This window comes from Gadus macrocephalus, chromosome 8 (assembly GCF_031168955.1).
Source record: "Gadus macrocephalus chromosome 8, ASM3116895v1".
NCBI lineage: Eukaryota > Metazoa > Chordata > Actinopteri > Gadiformes > Gadidae > Gadus > Gadus macrocephalus.
This window is the reverse complement of record NC_082389.1, coordinates 513,473-537,964: the sequence shown is the minus strand read 5'-3', so window position 1 is coordinate 537,964 and position 24,492 is coordinate 513,473. Positions and strand designations below refer to the sequence as shown.

General features: G+C 44.2%; 2 protein-coding genes and 2 long non-coding RNA genes across 4 annotated transcripts in view; 2 read left to right on the top strand and 2 right to left on the bottom strand.

Annotated features, from left to right (window-relative positions):
* The window catches only part of LOC132462376 (uncharacterized), a 53,150-nt gene extending 31,723 nt beyond the window's left edge, over positions 1-21,427 (bottom strand). The window contains exon 1 of the long non-coding RNA XR_009526825.1: positions 20,482-21,427. This is a non-coding gene — a long non-coding RNA (uncharacterized LOC132462376). The remainder of the gene's footprint in view (positions 1-20,481) is intronic.
* LOC132462372 (KN motif and ankyrin repeat domain-containing protein 4-like) overlaps positions 7,369-24,492 on the top strand; it is a 38,684-nt gene continuing 21,560 nt past the window's right edge. Inside the window, exon 1 of the mRNA XM_060057866.1 lies at positions 7,369-7,557. The gene's annotated coding sequence lies outside the window, so the exon portion shown is untranslated. The remainder of the gene's footprint in view (positions 7,558-24,492) is intronic.
* LOC132462371 (C-C chemokine receptor type 3-like) lies at positions 11,410-14,567 on the top strand. Its single transcript, XM_060057863.1, has one exon. It carries the CDS (start codon positions 11,429-11,431, stop codon positions 12,509-12,511), a length of 1,083 nt encoding a protein of 360 aa, XP_059913846.1. The 5' UTR covers positions 11,410-11,428; the 3' UTR covers positions 12,512-14,567.
* The window catches only part of LOC132462306 (uncharacterized), a 1,508-nt gene continuing 392 nt past the window's right edge, over positions 23,377-24,492 (bottom strand). Inside the window, exons 1-3 of the long non-coding RNA XR_009526790.1 lie at positions 23,947-24,492; positions 23,703-23,747; positions 23,377-23,614 (exon numbers count right to left, since the gene is read on the bottom strand). The exon at positions 23,947-24,492 is cut by the window's right edge and continues 392 nt beyond it. This is a non-coding gene — a long non-coding RNA (uncharacterized LOC132462306). The remainder of the gene's footprint in view (positions 23,615-23,702; positions 23,748-23,946) is intronic.

Sequence of the window (24,492 nt, the reverse complement as noted above, 5' to 3'; positions counted from 1 at the left end):
GTATTAGTTGTCCCCTAAAGGAAATTATTTTTCACAGTTTCCCTCCGTCATTTCTCAAATAGTGAGTTTGTGGTTGAGAATAACAGCTCATATTAACGAGGCTGAGAACAATCTAAGTTTGTGTTGAATTTAGAATAGCTACATTTAGGTTTTCGAAGGATGAAAAATCACAAGAGGAAGTGTAAAATAACGGAGTTGTTCGGCCGTCAACTAGCTTTGTCATGACAACATTGCAAAATTTAACCAGTTTTGCTTGAAACATAATTATAAAGAGAGAATAAAATGGAATTTCTGCATTTTTACTGTTATGTTGTAAAACCATTTTGTGCAGCATAAGCGTTGTTGTGTTTCTACTGTTATCTCATTTTAGTTGTGGAATGTGTAACACATGAAGATAAAGCTGTGGTTTGGATGGTTTGTGCTGCTCTTCCTAACAGCAGTGGTCGATCCCCGGCCAGCAGAGTCGATGCGCTACCGAAGGCGGAGCTACCGCAACTCCACCGTCCACCGTCACTCTTCCACCACTTAAAATATATGTTGATATATATGTTTAAAATAATCTCCAGCTCTTCTTTTTATATCGTAGCACTTAATAGTGCTACAACGGCTGCTTTGCTTAGTTCCTATTTTTAAGTTGTGTGATCGGGAAGCACTATCTGGGGTTCAGCTTCATAGTTGAAAGCATGAAGTTTCTGCAAATAAATGTAATGTAGTGAACAAAAATCATTATTTTCTTAAAATAATATTATTTTCTTAATGTTTGTTTCTTAAATACTCTTGGACAAATGTGTTATTACAGAGTGATATTCCTAAATTGTGAACTGTGCCAGAACCCTTTTTTTTAATATATATATATGGTTATTATCAAATATAATTTGCAGCAAAGGCCAACATTGTGGTTAAACCTAGTAAAAACTCACCCATTTATTTTTCCAAACTGATTTAATTATAATCAATGAATGAAGATGGCTTTTTATAGAATGAAATTGCTATTCCACGCAAAGTATAACGAACACGGAAAAAATAGATCAGAATTCGTCAGAATTCGCTATGTTCAACTCCAAGCTATTCAAGCTCAATGCTAAAGGAGTTGTGTCGCCCTCTAGTGGTGATTTGAGAATTCCCTCACCGGGCTTTGAATGCAAACCACCACTAGAGGGCGACATAAGAATGGAGCTTGAATCCAACTTAAAGGTCCCATGACATGCTATTTTATGTATTCTTTAATATAGGTATTAGTGGGCAACTAACACAGTATTCAAAGACGTTCCCTAAATTCAGCCGTGGTGCAGAGTTACAGCCACTCCGAGCCAGTCGCACATTGAGCTTCCCCCAAATGCGCTGTTTCGGTGGGCGTGTCAAGGAGGAGGGTGGGGGTGTGGCCCTGAGCAGCTTGCAGCCACCATGCGCTCTGTTTACAGTGGATGTATCGCAATGGCGAGGCGCACACAGCCTTTAGCCGTGTTCTGTAAATATTCTAGAACACACGGGAGTCCTGGAGCTCTATATCTAAATATTATCATATAGCCTACACAGATATCTATATCATATAATATATATTATCACGGTCAAAAGCTGTGTGAGCCGATATTATGAATCTCAAACGACCGCGTTGGGTTCTGGTTGAGAAGGAATTGGGGGAAAGGAACTTTGGTTTGACTCGCTGAAGTACATGAACTGCGACATGCCGCCGGTTGCCGCGAGGCACCATCGCCCGGCAGCGGGCAGCAGGCAGCGCGCGGTTCAGTCGACTTCAGGTTGATGTGAAAGTGGAAGAACCAGAGACGTCGCAGAACCCGACAAAGTCGTTTGTGATTCATAATATCGTCTGGAGGCGCACACAATATGTTATATGATATAGATATCTATGTATATGATATTATTTAGATATAGAGCTCCAGGACTGTAACGCAAGTGTTGTACACTTCCTTGTTATTTGGATAACCGTTCTGCTGTTGGTGTGATGGCGCATAACACGTCGGACTCTCGTATCTGGTATTTCTACAACGAGACTCGTATTGGGGGTTATCTCAGCCAAGGTTGAGAATGAATTGGGGGGAAGGAACTTTGGCTTTGACTCCCTCAAGAACATGAACCACGACATGGAGGAAAAAGGGATTGTTGGCGGCGAATGTCTCCCGCTTGAGCCCCGCTGAGGGACCACCGCCGGAGGCGGAGGTGCATAAGCGCTGCCCGGCAAAGATCCCTTTCTCCTCCTTGTCGTGGTTCATGTTCTTGAGGGAGTCAAAGCCAAAGTTCCTTCCCCCCAATTCATTCTCAACCTTGGCTGAGATAACCCCCAATACGAGTCTCGTTGTAGAAATACCAGATACGAGAGTCCGACGTGTTATGCGCCATCACACCAACAGCAGAACGGTTATCCAAATAACAAGGAAGTGTACAACACTTGCGTTACAGTCCTGGAGCTCTATATCTAAATAATATCATATAATACATAGATATCTATATCATATAACATATTGTGTGCGCCTCCAGACGATATTATGAATCACAAACGACTTTGTCGGGTTCTGCGACGTCTCTGGTTCTTCCACTTTCACATCAACCTGAAGTCGACTGAACCGCGCGCTGCCTGCGGCCGGCTGCCCGCTGCCGGGCGATGGTGCCTCGCGGCAACCGGCGGCATGTCGCAGTTCATGTACTTCAGCGAGTCAAACCAAAGTTCCTTTCCCCCAATTCCTTCTCAACCATGGCTTAGATAACCCCCACGACAGTCTCGTTGTGGAAATACAAGACACGTCAAAGAACCGACAAGAAACACTTGCGTTACAGTGTGTGTATTCACACACACACACACACATGTGGCGCTCGCACGGTCGAGTCTCATTGGCGGGCCAACGTCTCTGGGCGGGCCAGGCAGAGTAAGGGGAGGAGCTGAGATTCCTGATGACGTCATGAGCACAGACATTCCAAATCAGCGCGCTTGAGCCTCCATTTTTTCAAAGGCGAGCAGAACAGCTAGTGCTAGTTTTACACCAAACGCAAGTTTTAGCCACTGGGGGACCATAGGCAGGCTAGGGGAACTCATATTTATGTTAGAAAACCTCCCAAAGTGAGATTTTCATGTCATGGGACCTTTAAGCAAACCCGGATTCAAGCTCAGGCAAAGGTTACTTGCTGCCACTGCACATCATCATGCAGTTGGGTGAGTGCTACAAGCAACGCTCCACTATTGTTGGGATGAACCCTGAATTTGTCCTTGAAATGTGTTTGAGATGTATCTTACTAAAAAGTGTCAACCCTGTACACAAGCACACATAATTACGAGGAATTATTTCAGATCATTTAAAGATGGTGAGGAACTGAGTGGTCTATCCAACTCCGTGTCAAACTGAGGGGGTTTAGCGAAATTAAGGTTTTATCAAGTCAAAATATTCTCATCAGTAACAGGGAAACACAACAAAGCATTGCGTTCAATACAGCTGCACTCAAAGAAAACCTCTTCTCCATGGCTAATTATCTGTTAACCTAAACATGGTGGCTGTGAAGTGTCTGCTAATTGGAAGAAGGAGCTGGCTGAGCTCAGTTCTCTCAGCTCCTCCAGCTGGTCACTCCGTCCGGAGGTTGTCAGTGTGAAGGTTGGAGGCTGGAGGGGGGGAACCGACCCCAAGGGCACCCGGGCCAGGACGGGCCCCGGGGCCACCCGGGGATGCCAGGGCATCGGGGCCCCCGAGGATCTAAAAGGTGTGTTCTCATACGAGAGGTGTCTAGCTGTCATGATCCGCTCCTGGCTTTCCATCCTACTGTCAGCTCTGTACTGTCATGATCCGCTCCTGGCTTTCCATCCTACTGCCAGCTCTGTACTGTCATGATCCGCTCCTGGCTTTCCATCCAAACAGCCTTCGCCCCTTGTCTATCTCCAGTTCGCTTGGATTCCCTCCCCGGAGGTCTCTGCTAGAAAGTCGGACTGTTTTGGCTAGCTCAGGTTGTGGACTATTCTTGTGTACCTTCTGTGGATTTTAAGACCCTGTTTGGACAATAAACTCTTGAAGTGTTCCAACGCTGGTCTTAGTCTGTGTTGTTCTTGGGTCCAACCTCGCGCCCATTACACTAGCGTCTGCCTACTGGGTTCCCCTAGACTGGGTACCCCCAGCCCATTCTGCCCTGCAGAAGGGTCTGAAGAAGAGCAACACATTTCTTTCTGCTTCCGATATGTTTTTGCAGGAGCCAATCACCAAGCTGGATTTTCCCCTTGGAGCGCTATTGGCTGGTTTAACACAATGACGACAGGGAAGCGACGGCAAGCAGCCAATTGCGTAGAGTCATTTGAACTGGCCCGTTGATCACGCCTCTTGTGCTGAAGGAAATGACAGCAGCTTCCCCATCTACGATTGAGCTTGGTCTGGCAATAGCCATGCTAGGGTTCCCCCACACGTTGATGTGGGGGCCCTAGCTCCTGGGTTCCCCCACAGGGTGGCGTGGGGGCCCTAGCTCCTGGGTTCCCCCACAGTGTGGCGTGGGGGCCCTAGCTCCTGGGTTCCCCCACAGGGTGGCGTGGGGGCCCTAGCTCCTGGGTTCCCCCACAGGGTGGCGTGGGGGCCCTAGCTCCTGGGTTCCCCCACAGGGTGGCGTGGGGGCCCCTGACGTCGTGCAGACCCTGACTTGCAGAAGGCGGCAGTAGGGTCGCGCTCATGACGCAAAGACGGTGACAGACGGGTAAGGAGGAGGACCTCATGGTGATGAGTCCTCCGTGTCGTTCTCCCACACACAGGCGGCGCTGGACCAATCGGGATGAAGGGCGCCAGAGGAGAGGGGAGTGTCGGCCCTCCGGGGGAGATGGGACCTGCAGGTAAACACGCCCCCTTTGGCAGCGACGGCTACCAAGTCACTGTTCTGCTCGTTAGGTCACGGTCCACGAACAGAGGCCCTGTGCCTCTGTTCGTGGACCGTGACCTAACGAGCAGAATAGTGACTTGGTATCCGTCAGAGGCCATGGGGCTCTGATCCTACGGCCAGATGACCGTGACAGCGGTTGTGTATTTCTAACAGAATGTGTGGTGGCCCAGGGGTCTGCGACATGGCAGGAGAGGGAACGGGCTCTCATCATACCAGCCCTCCGGCGTTATTACTGGGGGCCATCCCTCCATTTTGTACAATGATGGTGTCTTCTCGTTTGCCAGTGAGTGCTAATGGCTTTTTAGCCCCTAAGAAGTCACAGAAGTGTCACACGGAAGTTAAAGAGAAAGAATAATATGTCAACCTATTTCTGTTCCCTAGGAAGGGAGAGTGTCCAAAGCGCTGAAAACAATCTTGCAAAAATATGCGAAACACAGAGGGCCCTATTTTAACGGTCTGAAACGCAAGTCGAAAGCGCAAAGCGCAAGTAGCTTTGTGGGCGGTTCTACGGCGCTATCGCTATTTTACAGGCGGATAAATGACACTTGCGTCGCGGCGCAAGTGTCAAAAGGGTTGGTCTGAAGCAGCCTAATTACCCGTAGGTGTGGTTTGGGCGTAACGTCCAACAAACCAATGAGAGTGCCAGCTCCCATCCCCTTTAAGAGCCATGAGCGCATTTGAATCGGACGAGTTGATATTTTGACAGCGCGTCTGCAGTCTCCGTTGAGACAGATGCACATGAATTTCAAACTGCAAATGGCTCAGTTTATTGCCAAATAATATGGCCTAATTCACACATGGAATAAGGGGTTTTCTTCCACAACTTCAGAAATACTGAGTCCTCAAATAAATTTCGCCAAAGAAAACGTAAATAATATAACATATGATATGCGGTAACTGATCTATTTAATGAAATACGCAATACATTATAAACATTGTTTCTTATCAGTATTGTATGCTATCCTAATATGCATGTGTCTCCGCGGTAATAGACATTGCCATTGATTGTATTATGCGTTACGTGTTTAGTTTACGTGTGTTTAAACAGAGCACACACGCGCGCCCGCATTCATTCATTCTTTTTAACACTCACTCGTGGTAAAACAATGTTTTTCACGATCAAATACTCATCAATCCTAAAAGTTATGGGCATGTAGGCCTATACGATGTCTGTGTCAAGAAAATATGTGTTTGCTGTACGGTGTTTGCAGATGCATTGATTTAAAAGTACAACTTATTACCGCTGCATCAGCTGTTCTTTCCCAAATAATTTACCAAGAATTTGCGGCTAGGTAGATGAGAGAAGCAAAGTGTATGCGCGAGGTGCACAAGCAATCCGTATGCATCGCATGCGCATGTAGGCTATGCATCCGCCCTTAAAATAGCATCTGAACAACGCGCCACTGACTTTAAACCAGGTATTTCCTGGTCAGTAGCGCAATGGTATTCAGCAACGGCAAAATAGCGTTTGCGCCAGAACACGCCTCCTCCTTCCGCCGAACCGCCCCTTGGGGCGCATGATCAATCCCTAATTTACCGGCGAGTGGCGCTGGTGGGAAAAGAACGCTCTGCGCCAGTTGTAAACTAGCAACGACACATGCGCCAGTGACTAAGTCACTTGCGCCGGATGCAAGATAGGGCCCAGAGTTCGAATTTAACACTTAATCCACAGACAATGTAGCAATGTAATTGCTTTTTCAGGGTAAACACTTTCACCTAAGAAAAGCCACCGTTTATTTAAATGTCCTTTATGCCCTAAGTGCCCCCCCCCCCGCCCCCAGCAGTGTTGTTTCGTCCCCTCCATCGCTCGCTGGTGGGCGGGTAGCCCACACATGTGCGAGTTGTGTTGGGTCTGGGAAACTCACTTCTGAACACACAAAAACAAAATACGGAGGGGGAGGATCAAGGGGAGGCCGAAGGGATGCAGTTGTGTCTTCACCTGGCAGACCTGGAGGTGGTGGTGGTGGAGGTGGTGGTCGTAGGAACAGATCGATTGTAAGGATTCGAACTGTCATTGCGTCACGTTGCAAAAGAGCACCCAATGCAATGGGTGCTCATGCAATGCATGTATTTATTTTGTTACCGTATTATGTTTGCTTTGGATTGGTCAGAGAAAGGAAGTGAGGCGGAAACTGAGGCGGAGAAGTAGGGTTGGGGTAACTAAGCCAGGGGGAAATGAAAACCTTGCACAACAGTAAATATATCTTCCAGCCATGGGTACAATTAAAAGTTAGTTTGTGTGTTGGTTCATTAACTACTGATCTGCTAACAGTACACTCAGGACTTTAAGCAACTGGCTGCTGCGCACACACACACACACACACACACACACACACACACACACACACACACACACACACACACACACACACACACACACACACACACACACACACACACACACACACACACACACACACACACGTACGTCATGGCAGGGCTTCACTTTGGCATCGGTCTCAGCCTTTTCCCTCCACACCCTCGTAGCTCCTCCCTCCTGTGAGACTGACAGACCAACAGGGCTGAGGCCAGTGTCTGGTGCTGGGTCCTGGTGCACACACAACAACACACATCAGACACACACACACTCAAAACACACACACACACACACACCTCAAAACACACAGGCAGCACCCCGGCCAAGGTGTGAAGAGGAGACGGAGTCAACAGCTCCTGAACGGGATTATAAAGGGTGGAAAGGTAGGAGCATGATTTTAGTTATTGAGATGTCTAAACAGTGAACTTGGAGGTTGTTTGGCCACGTGCAATACGTCTTTTACTATTCATTGTTGTTGGAAACCCTGGTTGACCCTGCAGCGAATAAGAGCCGTTCTGTGGTCAGGGTCAACCGAACCTTCCTGTCGTGTTCGGGTCAAATCTGACCGATTTCATTTTCGATCAATCATAAATATTGTTTTTTACATTTATTTGTCTCGAGGGCTTATGATATCCTCCACACTAGGCATTTGAACATATACAATTGCTGATGTCTACTTTCATTACATTTTGAGTTGTTTAGTCAACTTTGTAACACCTGTGGTGTTCTCGGACACACACACACACACACACACACACACACACTGTTGGGAAAAACGGTCTGTCTAGCTACTGGACCAGATAAAATGAGACGGAGAGGTAATAAAGTCTATCGGCACGAGGACCTTGGATTTATTAAGTAAAGTGGCAACGGTTATACAGAGTCATAAAGCGTGAGAAATCGAATATGTCTAAGTCCCTAATCAGCGCTGATGGTTCGTCTGGAGCTTCGCCTCCGTGGAAGGTCTGCTTCAGAAGAAGGTGAAGAGTTCCTGTGTGATACAGTCTTATGCTGCATCCTCCTCTCGATGAGGTGTGTGCGTTTGAGGTGTGTGCGGTTCGGTGTGTTTTGGCTCCCAGGCCCTGAGAGAGCTTCGTAACGGGGAGAGTTCCTCATGTCTCTGGTGTGATAAATTAAAACGGGGGAGTGCCCCCCCGAAGTGTCTCGTGTGTGGTAATTTAATGTGGCTCTGAGGCCCTGGTATGGGCAGGTGTATCTCTTGGTTCCTCCTAACGGGGCAGAGCTCTCAAAATGTCTCCTGTGTGATAAATTAAATGTGGCTCTCAGGCCCCTAGTATCTGCATGTGTTCCTTCTAGTGGGGGAGAGCTTCGAGGTGTCTCCTGTGTGGTAAATTAAATGTGGCTCTCAGGCCCCTAGTATCTGCATGTGTTCCTTCTAGTGAGGGAGAGCTTCGAGGTGTCTCCTGTGTGATAAATTAATGTGGCTCTCCCGTTCTGGAGATGATACTGGTGCATTGTCTGAGTGTCCACCATCTGCCTGCCTGGGAGATGGGGCCTTCAGCTCCGGCCTTGACCTGACTATATATTATCATGTTTGTGTTATGTGTTCGTTGGGTTTAGAGCAAGAGTCGACTATATATTAATGTGCCTGCCATATGATGTGCTCATCAGGTTATTTTTCCCAACAACACACACACACACACACACACACACACACACACACACACACACACACACACACACACACACACACACACACACACACACACACACACACACACACACACACACACACACACACACACACACACAACTTTGTCCCTGCAGCGGTTTCATGTCCTCTCAAGACTTCCATCAGGAATGTTTGGGACAGGAGGGTGGAGCACCGACCACTGACATACAACCCAGGCTCTGAGGTGCAGTGGACGAGTGCCTGCATGTAATGTATGTGGTGCGAGCTCTGTGCCCTAGAGACACTAACACAGGGCTTACAGGTTTCAAATGCGATGCCTACGTTTGCCACGTTTAAACACGCCCCCTTTGGCAGCGACGGATACCAAGTCACTGTTCTGCTCGTTAGGTCACGGTCCACGAACAGAGGCCCTGTGCCTCTGTTCGAGGACCGTGACCTAACGAGCAGAATAGTGACTTGGTATCCGTCAGAGGCCATGGGGCTCTGATCCTACGGCCAGATGACCGTGACAGCGGTTGTGTATTTCTAACAGAATGTGTGGTGGCCCAGGGGTCTGCGACATGGCCTCCTGCTACCAGGCCTACGGCCAGCTGCGCCAGGAGCACTACGGCAAGGGGCCGTACTCCTAGCATGGTCCCCCCCCCCCCTCCAACGATTAACGTCTCCGCAAAGCCTTTGCCCTAAGAGGGGGTTACCCTCTTAGGGAAAGCAGTGGCCCAACACTACAACCATCTGCAGGGCAAGGGAGAGCTCCCCATGACCCCGGGGAAGAACAGATGAGCTGTGTGTGTGGAGAGAAGCGCACCAGGCCAGGGCTTTAGCTGGTTCAGCAGCAGTCCGTCCTCAAGGTCGGTGGTTCCCAAACCATTCACCCCTGAAATGATTTAGGGCCAAAAAAACCCTTGTCTCAACCGACCTACACTCAGGACGTTCACACGCACGCATTATTGTGTCTCATTGTGTCTTTTTGATGGTCCCTGTTTTACCACCGAGCACAAGCCAGCGCTCGGTGTTCTTTACTCTGATGATGCAGAGAGAGACGCAATAGGGAGGGACGGAGACATTCCTGTTAGAAGGGCTCATTTCTTGAACCTTTAAACTCTTTGTGTCGTGCATGTGGGTGCTAAAATTCTTGATACCTCACTGTTTTGGCATGAATCTATGATTAGCTTATAACAGTTAACGAGATAACACATCTGGTGTGTGTGTGTGTGTGTGTGTGTGTGTGTGTGTGTGTGTGTGTGTGTGTGTGTGTGTGTGTGTGTGTGTGTGCATGCATCAGAGCAGATCAGAGAAGTGCCCACTCATCAGCCTCTAGTGTTGAATCACCCCCCTGCTCTGCTATTGCGTAACTCTCCGGTGTTGATCGTAACAAGCCGTGTTCAAGCCAATGCCACTGCCTCTAGTTAAAATCACCAGACTCATTACAATATACATCTTAAACTAAATCCAGCAAGCCATGTTATGATTATTAATTATGATAATCATCCAAATGTATTGTACTGCCAAACAGTCTTGTTATGTTTACCACGTTAGGGTCAGCCTGTACCAGTAAGCTGTAGTATTTGTATGTAAAGTGCTAAACAAACGATCCTGTATATTACATCATCATCAATATTTGACTTTGTAAAGTATGAGTATAAAACACATTAAGTCCAGGCCAAGCTTCTGTTCAGTATCGGTGCCAGAATCATCGTATGTGCGAGAGTTGTCCATTTATAGCTGCGTAATGTAAATGGGGAGGATATCTCAGTTCCTCTTAAGGCCTTCCCCTTAACCCTCATATCTATGCTAACACCCACAGCTCTTCACTCATCCACTCCTCCACATACGGAAATCAATTGGTGAGTTATTTTGTTTAAGAAGAATCTTTTCAAAGCCAAATTAAGTTCTCCCTTTACACTAAAATGACTAGACGGTGGCCCGTCCACCTCCAGCATTATGTCATTATTATTATCAATCAATTATTAGCATTTGTAATTATGTTAAAGAATGGAGAAGACAAATTCAAGCTGCAATTACAACCAGTCAAATAATGAGTATATATTGGCGATATATTGTTGCACTTCTTATGACAAATGTACTTATGTAAGTCGCTTTGGATAAAAGCGTCGGCTAAATGCCCTAAATGTGAATGTAAATGAGTAAAAAACATGATTTGGGCATAGAAAAGATCCTTAATTGTATTCACAGTGTGTGTTATAACTATATACCTGCAGTCAGAGAAGCAATATGTTTGATACCTGAAAGCTGTCACTGTAGAGCTCTCAGCTATTGTCTTGCTTATTATATTAATAATATGTTCAATATTTCTCATATTATATTAGAACTGATTATTATAGATTATCACATGTTAATCGTTTGTCAAGTGTTTTTATCCCTTCTGTTCTTTTAACTGTTCCAGACCATTAAAGCATAAAAGTGTTTTAATTGTGTTGTCATTTGAAGCTCCACTTCAGAGCAGCTAATGCTTGATGGGCACAGCCTTCCGTCTCAAATGCATATCACCCATGTAGATGAATACATCGATTTGCACAGCATTCAATCATATGAGACTTATTAATATGTTTTTCCATCTACCACAGGTTTAAGCGATAACCATGGAGGATGAGCAGGATGACTATTCGTGGGATACGTCTAACAACAGTGAGAACACAAGCGTTCCAGATTATGTGGATAAAGAGCACGTCGAACTCTGCTCTGCATCAAACGTCAACCAATTGGGCTCGGCCATCATTCCTTATTTCTACTACATCAACTTCCTCCTGAGTTACTTAGGCAACTGGCTTGTTTTGTTCATCATCGTCAAGCTTGAGAAGGTCAACAGCGTCACTAACATCTTCCTCATCAATCTGGTCACCTCCAACATCCTGTTTGCATCCAGCTTCCCCTTCCTGGCCAAATACCATTCCTCAGAGTGGATCTTCGGCACGGTGCTTTGCAAGTTGGTCAGCAGTGCCCATCTGATTGGTTTCTACAGTTCCATCCTCTTCCTCACCCTGATGACCTTTGACCGCTACCTGGCCGTGGTGCACGCGGTGTCCGCTGCCAAGAGCAGGAAGAGGGCGTACGCCATCGGCGCGTCGTTGATCGTTTGGTTCATCAGTGTGCTGGCCAGTCTCAATGAGCTGGTGTTCAAAGGCGTGCGGAAGCACCACGAGCACGGCCTGATGTGTGAGGAGACAGGAGACCACGCCGACGTCGTCGAACAGTGGAATCTGGTCAGCTACTACATGCAGTTCCTCCTCTTCTTCCTGCTGCCCCTCTCCATGGTGATGTACTGCTACACCTGCATCACCGTGCGGATCATGTCCACTCGCATGAGGGAGAAATGGCGCTCGGTGAAGCTGATATTCATCATCATGTTCACCTTCTTCGTTTGCTGGACTCCCTATAACATCGTGATCCTGCTGAAGGCCATTCAGATCTCCACAGCCGACGATGCAAACCGGAAGTGCGATCAGGTCGAGGCGTTGAACTATGCGTTGTACGTGACCAGAAACATAGCGTTCTTGTATTGTTGCATCAGCCCCATGTTCTACTCCTTTGTGGGTAAGCGGTTTCAGAGTCACTTCAGGAAGCTGTTGTTGAAGAACATGCCTTGTCTGGCACGTCACTTCAGACCCGCTAGTCTGAGCAGCAAGTCCACCTCACAAAGGACATCCCACACAAACGACTTATAACATGTGGGAGACAATTTACTTTGTTTGAGTTGGATAATTGGATGGGAAAATGGACAATTAAATTTTTAGTTTTACATTTAAATGTAGTCATTTAGCATATAGGCCTACCTTATAAATGAATATCTAATAATTAATTGCAATTAGGGCTGCAACAACGAATCGATAAAATCGATAGAAATCGATTACTAAATGCGTTGGCAACGAATTTGGTCGTCGATTCGTTGTGTCGCGCGATTAATAAGTTACTCATAGGCGCAGCACTGTTTACAGCCAGCCGCCGACAGGTTGGTTCATGGTTCATGCACGCCCACAGCGAGCTTTAGTGTGAGCGACCACAGCTTGTATTTTGGTCATATCTTAAAACTGGACTGTAGGCCTACATCGAAGTGTTGTACCTTCACTGTCTTTGGGTTAAAAAAACTCCTTCAACTCAGTATCCGTCTAGTCCAACCGAAAACTGTCAGCTGATGCTGCTGCAGACGTTGTGCAGACGGGCTCGGAGTCGGCACCGCGTGCATCAACAGTCATTCAAAGCAGCGGTAGTAATCACACAACCGGACGGTGTAGAAAGTCCCGTCAGTTAAAAATAGTAATGCAGTTTTTAAATCCATGTTAAAATCGGCAGGATATAGAGCTAGTTAGCTTAAAAAAAAAAAAAAAAAACTGACCAATGGTCACAAACAGTGTCAAATGCGATGTGTTCAGGTCGGCTCAGTAATATGATTGATGCGTTCAAATGCAACAGAAAGAAATAAAAATAGAGATTTTGGTGAAAACTTGTTTTCCCAGTAATATAAAATAGATAGTAAAGATAGAATTATGACCCGTTTAATGTCCTATCTTGAACTATCATCATCTTATCAGCAATTAAAGCAATATTACAAGTTCTATTTCAAGGAGTCTCGAAAATGGTATCAATAGGTTTGACCGGTTAACCATCGACATCGCTTGTATACATATAAAAGTATATCATACATTGTATGTTTTTTTTTGTGTTATCCCAGTTATGTTTTTTTAATTGTTTTATTATTTAATATTACTTCAAATAGTTCTGGGACGTTGGAGCAATAACCTGGTGTTTTTACACTTCAGTCTGCACTGTGAATTTGAAGTAATGTTCAGTTTTTGAATAAAGATGCGGCAATTAAAAAAGTTTTTTTTTTTTATCAGATTCATCGATTAATCGAATAAATAATCTACAGATTAATCGATTATTCAAATAATCATTAGTTGCAGCCCTAATTGCAATTATGTAGCCTTCTTTTTTAAGGCACTTAAAGCGCTTTAATCAGTTAGTTAGTTTATTAGTTGTCCCCTTAGGGAAATTATTTTTCAGTTTTCTTCCGTCATTTCCCAAATAGTGAGTTTGTGGTTGAGAATAACACCTCATATTAACGAGGCTGAAAGAATCTAAGTTTGTATTGATTTTAGAGAAGCTAGGTTAGGTTCTCGAAGGATGAAATATCACAAGAGGAAGTGTAGAATAACGGAGTTGTTCGGCCGTCAACTAGCTTTGTCATGACAACATTTTAGCCACTTTTGCTTGAAATCTAATTATAAAGAGAGAATATAATAGATATTGAATTTAGAATTTCTGCATTTTAACTGTTATGTTGTAAAACCATTTTGTGCAGCATAAGCGTTGTTGTGTTTCTACTGTTATCTCATTTTAGTTGTGGAATGTGTAACACATGAAGATAAAGCTGTGGTTTGGATGGTTTGTGCTGCTCTTCCTAACAGCAGTGGTCGATCCCCGGCCAGCAGAGTCGATGCGCTACCGAAGGCGGAGCCACCGCAACGTCTACCGTCTACCGTCACTCTTCCACCACTTAAAATATATGTTGATATATATGTTTAAAATAATCTCCAGCTCTTCTTTTTATATCGTAGCTCTTAATAGTGCTACGACGGCTGCTTTGCTTTGTTCCTATTTTAAGATGTGTGATCGGGAAGCACTATTTGGGGTTCATCTTCATTGTTGAAAGTATAAAGTATCTGCAAATAAATGTAATGTAGTGAATAAAAAATGTTATTTTCTTGAGGTTAATTTTCCTAATTTTCTTAAATACTCTTGGACAAATGTTTTATTGCAGAGTGATATCCCTAAATTGTGAACTGTGCCAGAACCGTTTTTTTTTATATATATATATATATATAGGGCTGGGTATCGAATTTCGATCCGGTTATGGCACCGACCGAAATGCTCCGATCCTATCGAATATCAAAACATTAATAGTTTTCCGGTGCCGTATTTCGATACTCAATGAAATTAATCCCAGCCTGTCTGCCAATAGTAATATCCTTTTCAACTGTTTCTGGGTAAATGCTACGTCTGTGAGCCAATAATCATGTGGTATTAGTGGTTCCGAATCTTAAGTCGCTGGTGATTGGCTGTCCCATTTTCGGAGCGCGAGACACGTTTGTCTACTTGACCGTCACTATTTTTGTCAGCTGTAGCGTAACGTCACTCTTGACGTTGTCATAATGCCTAAAAGGTCCGAAGTGTGGCTCCACTTCGCTCAGGTGGACACCAATAGAGCCAGATGCTCTATTTGCCAAAAAGTCGTGCTGGCGAAAGACGGCAACACATCAAATCTTGCGAAACATTTAATAATGCACAAGATTAACCTCCGGTCGGACAGCTGCTCCGTGTTTGACTGTAAAGCTAAGAAAGCTAAGAAGGACGACGGGACTTCAGTCACCAGAGCCCTGTTTCAGGTAGCTGGTTTTGAGGCAACCCCGAGTTTGTTCGCTCTGAGTTAGTGGAAACTCTGGGTTTTCCGTTTCAGGTAGCAGGTTCAGCGCAACCGAGAGTCAGTTGCTGCGGCAACATACGCCGTGGGTCTAACCTGCTCGGGAGGTGGTTAGACCTACTCTGAGTTTGTTGTCTATAAGGCTGAAGGCAGCTCTCCGACAGAAGGAAGTGTTAGAAATGGCATGTCCTTTTCTACGAGAGCCTGTGGACGTAGAGGCTGCTGCGATCCTCAGAAGGAATCTCCGTGAGGAACGATTATTAAGACCCCGGTTGGATATAATTTATTTTCCTGATAATTTTCTTCCCGAGCGCTATCGTTTTTCAGCGCAATCTACCATTTATTTAGACCACCTTCTCAGCCCCCATTTTAACTGTCAAACGCACCGGGGGCATGCTTTAAGTTTTGTTTTTTTATCGCCATTAACGCTTGCAGAATGATCCGCCCCGAGTATCCCACCCGCTCTGTACAGTCACTTCAACGTTGTGGCTTTCCCATGATCAGAGTAGCTGACTAACCACGGACCTATAACTGCTGCAAGTCAAGAAACTCATTTTAAGAATGCAAGGCAGAAAAGACCCTGGTACTGCTTTTAACCAGATGCTGTTCTTCTCTACATGCACATGCTCAGCATAATCGTCTGCATTGTTCACTGAAATAAAACCCTTTGAGTAAACTGTTCAACAAAATAACTTGTCCCACCACAGCCCGTGTTCTAATAAAGACAATCTACTTATTATAAGGATTCCTTTATTTCCTGAAAGCACAAAAAAAATTAAGTAATTTATATTGGGTATGTTTTTAGAGCAGGGAACAGTATCCCAGTTTGCACCTCCCCCACCTTTAACTTATGTTCCAAAATTTGGATCTCCAAAGCATCCTTTTGCATCTTTTGAAAATGTTACCCTAATATTCAGTAAGCGCTATTTTGAAGACATATATATATATATATATATATATATATATATATATATATATATATATATATATATATATATATATATATATATATATATTGCATTTTGCCTAGGTGTAGCCTTCTAATATATCTAAATCCTATTAAATATTGGCAGTGTTGGGGTGGCTGGGAAATGTACTACTTACATTTACTGCTTAAATATAGGCCCATCACATGTTGAATATCTGTTAAATTAGGTAGAGCAGGCAAAACAGCACAATTGATTTGATTTCAATTAAACATTAGTTTACCTGTTTAAACTATATTTTTGTACTTCATCTTCATTTGCTGCCAAGTCCTCGTGGGGCAACTCGGGGTTGCGTAAATTGACACACACACACACACACACACACACACACACACACACACACACACACACACACACACACACACACACACACACACACACACACACACACACACACACACACACACACACACACACACACACACACACACTTTACATATTGAATAAGTGGAAGATATTAAACTTTCCTCTTATTTTATTTTACTAATTTATTTTACTGACGCATTGACTTGTTCAGCTATTTACTGCCAAGCTCTCTCTCGCTGCCGCGGCGGAATTGCTTTTTTTTGTTAAAATGGGTAACTGTTCGGCATACGCGTTCATTAGAATTTCCAATTCCGTGGGGGAAAAGTAAGTGGATCTACGCTTTTGTTCCATGTTTGATCATGTTATCAGAGATCCATTGATGATGGCTCTTTATAGTCAACAGGCACGCCCTCAACCCAGAGTGAACATACTCAGAGTTGATTAACCCAACGCTGATCACCTGTTCTGAAACCGAAAACCCAGAGTTGCTTTTCAACCCTGAACTCTGAGTCAACCAACTCAGAGCGCAGGATTAAACTCAGAGTATGTTAAACCAGCTACCGGAAACAGGCCTCAGGTATCGAAAAAAGTATTGTATCGAACCGGTATCGAAACCAAGGTATCGAAATTAGCACCATATCGAAATATTTTGAACGATACCCACCCCTATACATATATATATATATATATATGTATATATATACACACACATGTATATATATTGTGGCAGACGCCAGGGAGGAGTGAGGGGAGTGGTAGGTCTGGCAACCTGCTGGCTCCACCCCCAAGCCATATATGGACTTCCTCCCTCTAACGAGGCAAGCCTGGGGATCGTTAGGCAGGGGTGCTCGGGCTTAAGAGGGCTAGCAAACAGACATGTGGGGAGGTTGGAGTTGGAAGAGAAGCTAGGGCTAGCAGAGGACAGGCAGGATCTGTGTGATCGCCTGGAAGCACGGAACGCCCTGAGAGAGAGAGACAGGTGGCAGGTTTTGGACGGACTGGAACACATAGGAGGTGGATGACCCTTTTTCCCAACCTGGTTTTCATTTACTCGGTAAATAAACCATTCTGCACTGGAACTGCTGTGTTTGTGTCATAATATCTGTTCAACTTGGTAGCGTGGAATAGGGCTGTCACTTTTTATTCGAAGTTCGAATATTCGTTCGAAGGTGGGGTGAAAAGTTCGAATTCGAAGTGTAATTCTCCATTCGAACTGTAAAAATGCGCTATAAAGAAGAGAGCGGCGAGTGGCTTTTCCTCAATAAAGCGGCCCTCCTGGATCCCCGCTTCTCCCGGTTAGTCCACCTTTCCCCTGCACAGAAACATCTCGTGACTGAAAGCCACACACGAGCTCATTGAAACGGAGACCGACACTGATCGCACACGACAGGGAGAAAAGTCCGCTGCTGCGCTGGGCGCGATGGGCAGCCTGTAGCGGCTGCAGCTGCAGCGGTAACGGAGAGCTGCGAGACTACTTGTAATTTTCTTTACAAGTACAAAAGAGCAGCATGCCGTGTTGGAGGTCGGCCTCACAGATTGTTCGTTTATATAGGCTGTGTGTGCCATGGACGACATGCGCTCCGCATATCGCGCTCCGAGCAGTTATTGTTAATGCGTAAAAGACAGCCGCACTTGTGTGTCGGAGCTTCCTCTTGTTGTGTTTACAAATGTGTTATCAAAGATGTGTTTTTATCCTGTGCTGTTATGAATTCAGTAGGTATACGTGATTTCCACAAGAAATAAAAAGAAACACGACAACAGTCGTTGTCGTGTTTTTTTTTTTTTTTTTTTAATAGTTCTATGGGGGGGGGGGGGGTCGAATGTATTCGAATGTATTCGAATTAATTATGGACATTCGAAATTCGTTCGAATTTCATTTTTGGAAAAAGTGACAGCCCTAGCGTGGAAACCCCACACCCACTGCCCCGCTACAATATACATATATATATCAGTGGCGGCTGGTGGAATTTATTTGAGGGGGGGCTGAACGTTTGCATTCCAAACCCCTGTAGGGGGGTCTGGGGGCATCCTCCCCCACCAGATTTTTTGTGATTTTCACAAACAAACGAAGCATTCTGGTGCATTCTGACAAAATAGTAAAGGCAAAAAAATAACATTTACTTACAAAGACGAATGGGGCCAGGGAACTAAGTTTTAAGTAAATTTTTTGCCTTGTAGAAATCAGCAACATTAAGAGATATATGCAGATACATCAACAATAACTTTGAATTACACACAAGGTAGCGTTCTCTCTCTCTCTCTGTGAGAGAGAGAGAGAGAGAGAGAGAATGGGTGAGTGTGTTACGGCCAAGTAACTGTGTAATTGTGTTGGTAAACGTCACTCATAAATATATCTACAGTCTGCATTAGTATGCATTTAGACAAATACAATGAAATATGAATTCCACAAAATTCATGTAAATGTGCAAACTTTTGTGTGTGGTTGTTGACACACTTAAGGCATGATACCAACATAGGTTTGCAGAGGACTACATACAGTACAATATGCACACTGAAGGCCTGATGCCACCATAGGTTTGCAGAGGACTATATACAGTGTGTACACTGAATAGGTTTGCAAAGGACTATATACAATATGAACACTGAAGGCCTGAAGCAACCATAGTTTGCAGAGAACTATTTACAGTATGTACACTGAATAGGTTTACAGAGGACTATATACAATATGCACACTGAAGGCCTGATGCCACCATGTTTGCAGAGAGCTATATACAGTATGTACTGAATAGCTTTGCAGAGGACTATATACAATATGCACAATGAAGGCCTGGTCCCACCATAGGTTTGCAGAGAACTATATACAGTACACTTGAAAGGGGTGGGGGGAGGTTGTGAGGGTCTGCAACCAGTGTCCATCTCAAGGGAAATACATATATGCTAGTGGAATAAATAGAAGTTGCTTACCTCTAGCATGGCTAGCTTCACAGTTGTTCATATGCACTCTTGCTCGCTTGTGTTTTTTTAATCCGTTCTGACAGATGTTTCAGGTCTGTCAACCCTGTCTGTGTCCACGAACTATCACTCGCACTTGTTTTAAAAAGTATACAAGGAAAGCAAAAAAATTGCATTGGCATACCCACAGCTAGTTAGCCAAGCCTGAACCAAACTCTGGAAAAACTTCTCTTGTAGGCTCTATCCTTTTCTCTTGCTTGTTGGGTCATGTTCACTTCTGGCTTTTCTGCTCCGATTTCTTTTACTTGCAATTTTTCTGCAAATGCTCTTCTTTCGAAGGGATTCATAAGCAAAGACTTAACTGAATTTGGGGCTAGCTGAACTCACAGGGAAACAGTGGTAGCAGTACTCAAAGTCGCCATCTTGCTGATCTCTGAGGTAATAGCAAATCCGCGGTTACGCGCAGTGGACGGTGCACTGCGCTTGGGGCTATATCTTGAGCGCCCCAAAGCCATACAATTCGACGACGCTGATGGGCGAAATTATGTACTTTTCTGCCTAGCAACGGGGGAACCATTGGCTAATAATTCAGGCATGTGGGGCTGAGTGAAAAGTGCCCCACGGAAGACATCTACTTCACCAAGATGAACGTTGAACATGACAGTGAATGAAAATGTAATCATGGGGGATTCTAAAGATATTCTAAAGTAAATGCATTATTCGAATGCAATTAAAATAGATTAATTCTCAAAATGAGAAGATTATTAAAAAATATATATAGTTAAAAAAGAAAAGATGGCCGGTCGGCGGAAGGGCGGCGCCCCAGCGCCCTCTATAGGCGAGCCGCCACTAATATATATATATATATATATATATATATATATATATATATATATATATATATATATATATATATATATATATATATATATATATATAGTAGTGCCAGAGGAAAAGGAGGACGTAGGGAACGTAATAATAACCGTTTAAAGAAACGGAGCACAACAATCACTCACAGCGCATGGCTAGAACAACTCGTGCAACCGCATCAACAGTCCCCCTAGACCCGGTGACTCATAGCCGGTTCCCTCCCACTCGATCAGTAAGAGGGGAACACGAACCCATAATGTAGTCACTACACCATGGTTATTATAAAATTTAATTTGCAGCAAAGGCCAAGATTATGGTTTTAAGCTCGAAGGTCCCCATATTTGGGGACTCTCGATCACTCTCGCAGCGAAATGCCTACAACACTGCCCTTATTATGTCGAAATAGTCATACTGCACATCAAATTAAACACGAGAAACTCCGCTACAAGCACATATATTTATACACACACACACCAAACACAACTCAAACGCCAAGCATATGAATTATCCAATATCAAAATCTGAATAGCGTCAGAAAGTGAACCCACTCTCCACATTTCCATTGCTACCGCACCCATACTTCATTGTACACAAACAAATATCATCTCAAATGAAAGCTAAGACCATGACGAGTTCGACATTACCACTGTCAAGGCCCTACGATAAGAAGTCAGTGAACCAGCAGCCAAAGATTACATAGGTATACAACCACTTATTGACAGAGACTAACATATATTCTGTCTTACCTTTGCGATTTTTTGATGAAAAGTTGTACTTGAGAGCAAAAAACTCCGGTTTTAGTACGTCAAACATGTCTGCGTTTGTTTACAACCAGTTTTAATGTGAACCTCACTTATTCTTAGTGTAAGATGCCTTCCTTTCATGAAGCATGCATCGAAGTTGGTTTCGCGCTAGTTGTATTTGCTTCCTTACTGTTAGCCAATCATGTGTCTGGCCCACATTTCGATATTGCCCCTAACATCTATTGGCTCTTACGGTTAAAACGGGGTGTCAATCATCTAAATCAACCAATCCCCGGCCGAGTTATTAGCCTGCGTAACAGGATGTAGCTCAGGAGAGCGACATCAGGAGAGCTACATCCGGTAGTGGCCTCTTTACGCAATAGGGTCCGACTGCGTCCTGCGTCCTGGCAAGACACGCCCCGTGTAGAAATACACGCCCCTCGTGGGAAATACACGCCCCTCGACTGACCAATCTCAGCGTGATGACGTAATACGTAGGATTGTGATTTCCTCTCAGCGTGATGACGTAATACGTAGGATTGTGATTTCCTACTGAGATCGGGGAGTAACGTAGGATTGTGATTTCCTACTGAGATCGGGGAGTAATTTTCCAACGTCATCGTTAACTCTTCTGTTACGAAGCTGTTCCACTCTAACCATGTCAGAGTGGCTGGCAGTGAAATGTGCACAGAATGTGGTGTAGACTATCAAGTTGGTAAGAAACAACTGATAATACCGTGACATCATTTTATTTATAAAGACAAATGAAAATGGTTTTAGAACTGGTTATATAAATGATAACATAAAGAATCAGCCCCCGGTCCCCCAGTTCAATTAAAACAATGGGTAAAATGTCGCTACTCCCAAGAAGCAAACACTTTCAGCTTTCTCCGGTCAAACATCTCCACACAGAACATTTCGTAGTCCTTCTTTGAATTGAAGAAGAACTGGAACGGTTCAATCCTGTTTAGGCTTTCTTCCGGGCAACTGCGGTCAACGGATTTCAGCTCTGCTAATAATGCCTGCTGCTCTGCACCTTCCACCCCAATGACCATCGGGAGAGAAACGTGGTCGGTGAAGGTCTGCAACTGGCACCATGCTGCTGCCTCAATTGTGTCCTTCAGGAAAACATCATCTGCCTTGAAGAAAGAAAAATTATTTGTGTCTGTACTCGGCAAAAAAAACAATAATTGACATCCTACTCTCGCAAAACCACACAATGGTATGCTAACGAAGGCTACTACTGATGAGTTTTCAATGATGAACAAAACTATTCAACTATAGTCATCTGACCTATTGTATCTGGCTATATATACAGTACTAACAGTGGAGTTAAAAAGTTAGTGTAATATTTTGCTCATGGGCGGTGTCATTTAAATTCTGGCTCTTAATATTCACAAAAATATTTATTGGAATTTACTCTGAAAATGTCAGGCTGACCAAAGAGTAATGAAGAGAAACCGAATTTGCATTTACTGATAACTGTGATGTCAAATGCATATACTTGGCTTTACAGAGGTACAAAGTAAAGTTACTTAAAGGATACAAGCCTTAGAATTGTAAATTTTCGCCCCTATTCCACTTGTATTGTTTACAGACAATACTTATGCATACGATAGGGAATTCTTAGTAAGGGAAACATGACTCAGGCCATAAGGGTAGGCTACATTTTTTTATTATAGAGAAAGGGAAGGTCATTACACAAAGCATTTAAAGTAAATAAAAAAGTAAATACAAAATATGTGCAATAACATTAAGGGATACAATTATTATTAAAAATGGGAAACACAAGAGGCATTGGCAGGTATAAGTTAACACAAAAAAAAGTACAAAATTAAGGGGACGGAGAAGAGGGCCCCCAGAATTGGGACCCAGAGGCAGAGCAGATGTGTGTGTGTGTGTGTGTGTGTGTGTGTGTGTGTGTGTGTGTGTGTGTGTGTGTGTGTGTGTGTGTGTGTGTGTGTGTGTGTGTGTGTGTGTGTGTGTGTGTGTGTGTGTGGGGGCGCAGCCAAACATCTCGCAGGGGCCCCTTCTACAATATTTCGGGTTAGGGTTATTACAGCAATAGGTGTATATAAGAAACATAACTTCTTACCTTGGTCAAAACCTTCCGCTTCCGCTTCCGCGTTACCCGGAACACCGGTGCCAGGAGTCCATTCACCATCTGGTGTCATTTCACCTTGGGTGAAATGACAGAATCTTTTGCCACATCTGCAGTAGAAAGAAAGGGAAAGAAAGACAGAAAGAAAGTCAAAGAAAAAAAAACACGCACCGCGCACACACACACACGCACCGCGCACACACACACACACACACACACACACACACACACACACACACACACACACACACACACACACACACACACACACACACACACACACACACACACACACACACACACACAGGGTTGCCAAGCCAACATGAAAAATGTATTTATTTTGCATTTGTAGGTTAAGATCCATACCCTTCAATCCCGTAGTTGTCCAAAAGGAGCTTGCACCACCACCTCCTGAGATGAGGCATATCCAACTGAAGAGGAACATTAAAATGAAGTTTACCACATAACCATTATGATGCTGCTTCTAAATACTGACGCTAGCACACAGATAGTACTTACAACGTTGAAATCGAAGTGCGCGTCCATGGTAATGTACCAGGAGTACTGTAGAACATAGAATGTAATAATGTTGGGTTGTGATCATAGGCAGGGTGTGATTTTACCAGCAATTGGCATGCTTAGGCAGTTAATACTAGTTTATAGTCATCTTAGAAAAAAAATTGGCCATTATAACATTAGAAAATAAAATGCTGTGTGTTAAAAAAGGTATGATAAAGCAAATGAATGGAGCATGGTAACTCACCATGACCATAAAGACTCCACAGTCGATGCCATATAGTTGTTGTGGAACACCCTGTGCCATAAAACAGGTTGTAAGATGAACAGTCATAGCCCTACACACATTTTCCTGATGTGCTTGTTATCTCAGCAATTATTACCTCAATGTCCAAGCCAGTCTCCTCGGTCCAGGTGCCTGGCATCAATTGTTGCGCAACAACCCTAATACAAATTTGATGACAAGCATTGTACAGTTGTCAGGTTAGACAGCAAAGTGAGAAAGATGCAAAACATAAAAGGAAACTAGGCAAATCAGGGGAACGTGATTGCCTAGTAACGACTTTAACTTTGGCAAGTCAGGGGAACGTGACCACCTTCCAAAATGAGTTGTGGGAAACTAGGCAAGTCAGGGGCTAACCACATAGCCATGGGATGACAACTTCAAATCGGTAACACGGCGAAATGATGATAATCAAATCAATACAAACCAGTGAGAGTATATTGCGACAAAAACCAACACGGCATCAAACGCGGTACTTAACAATTAAATAGGTAACATGAAAAGCAACAA

What these genes read in the sequence shown, in the direction of transcription:
- LOC132462371 (XM_060057863.1), top strand. Translation starts at nt 11,429, where the DNA reads ATGGAGGATGAGCAGGATGACTATTCGTGGGATACGTCTAACAACAGT.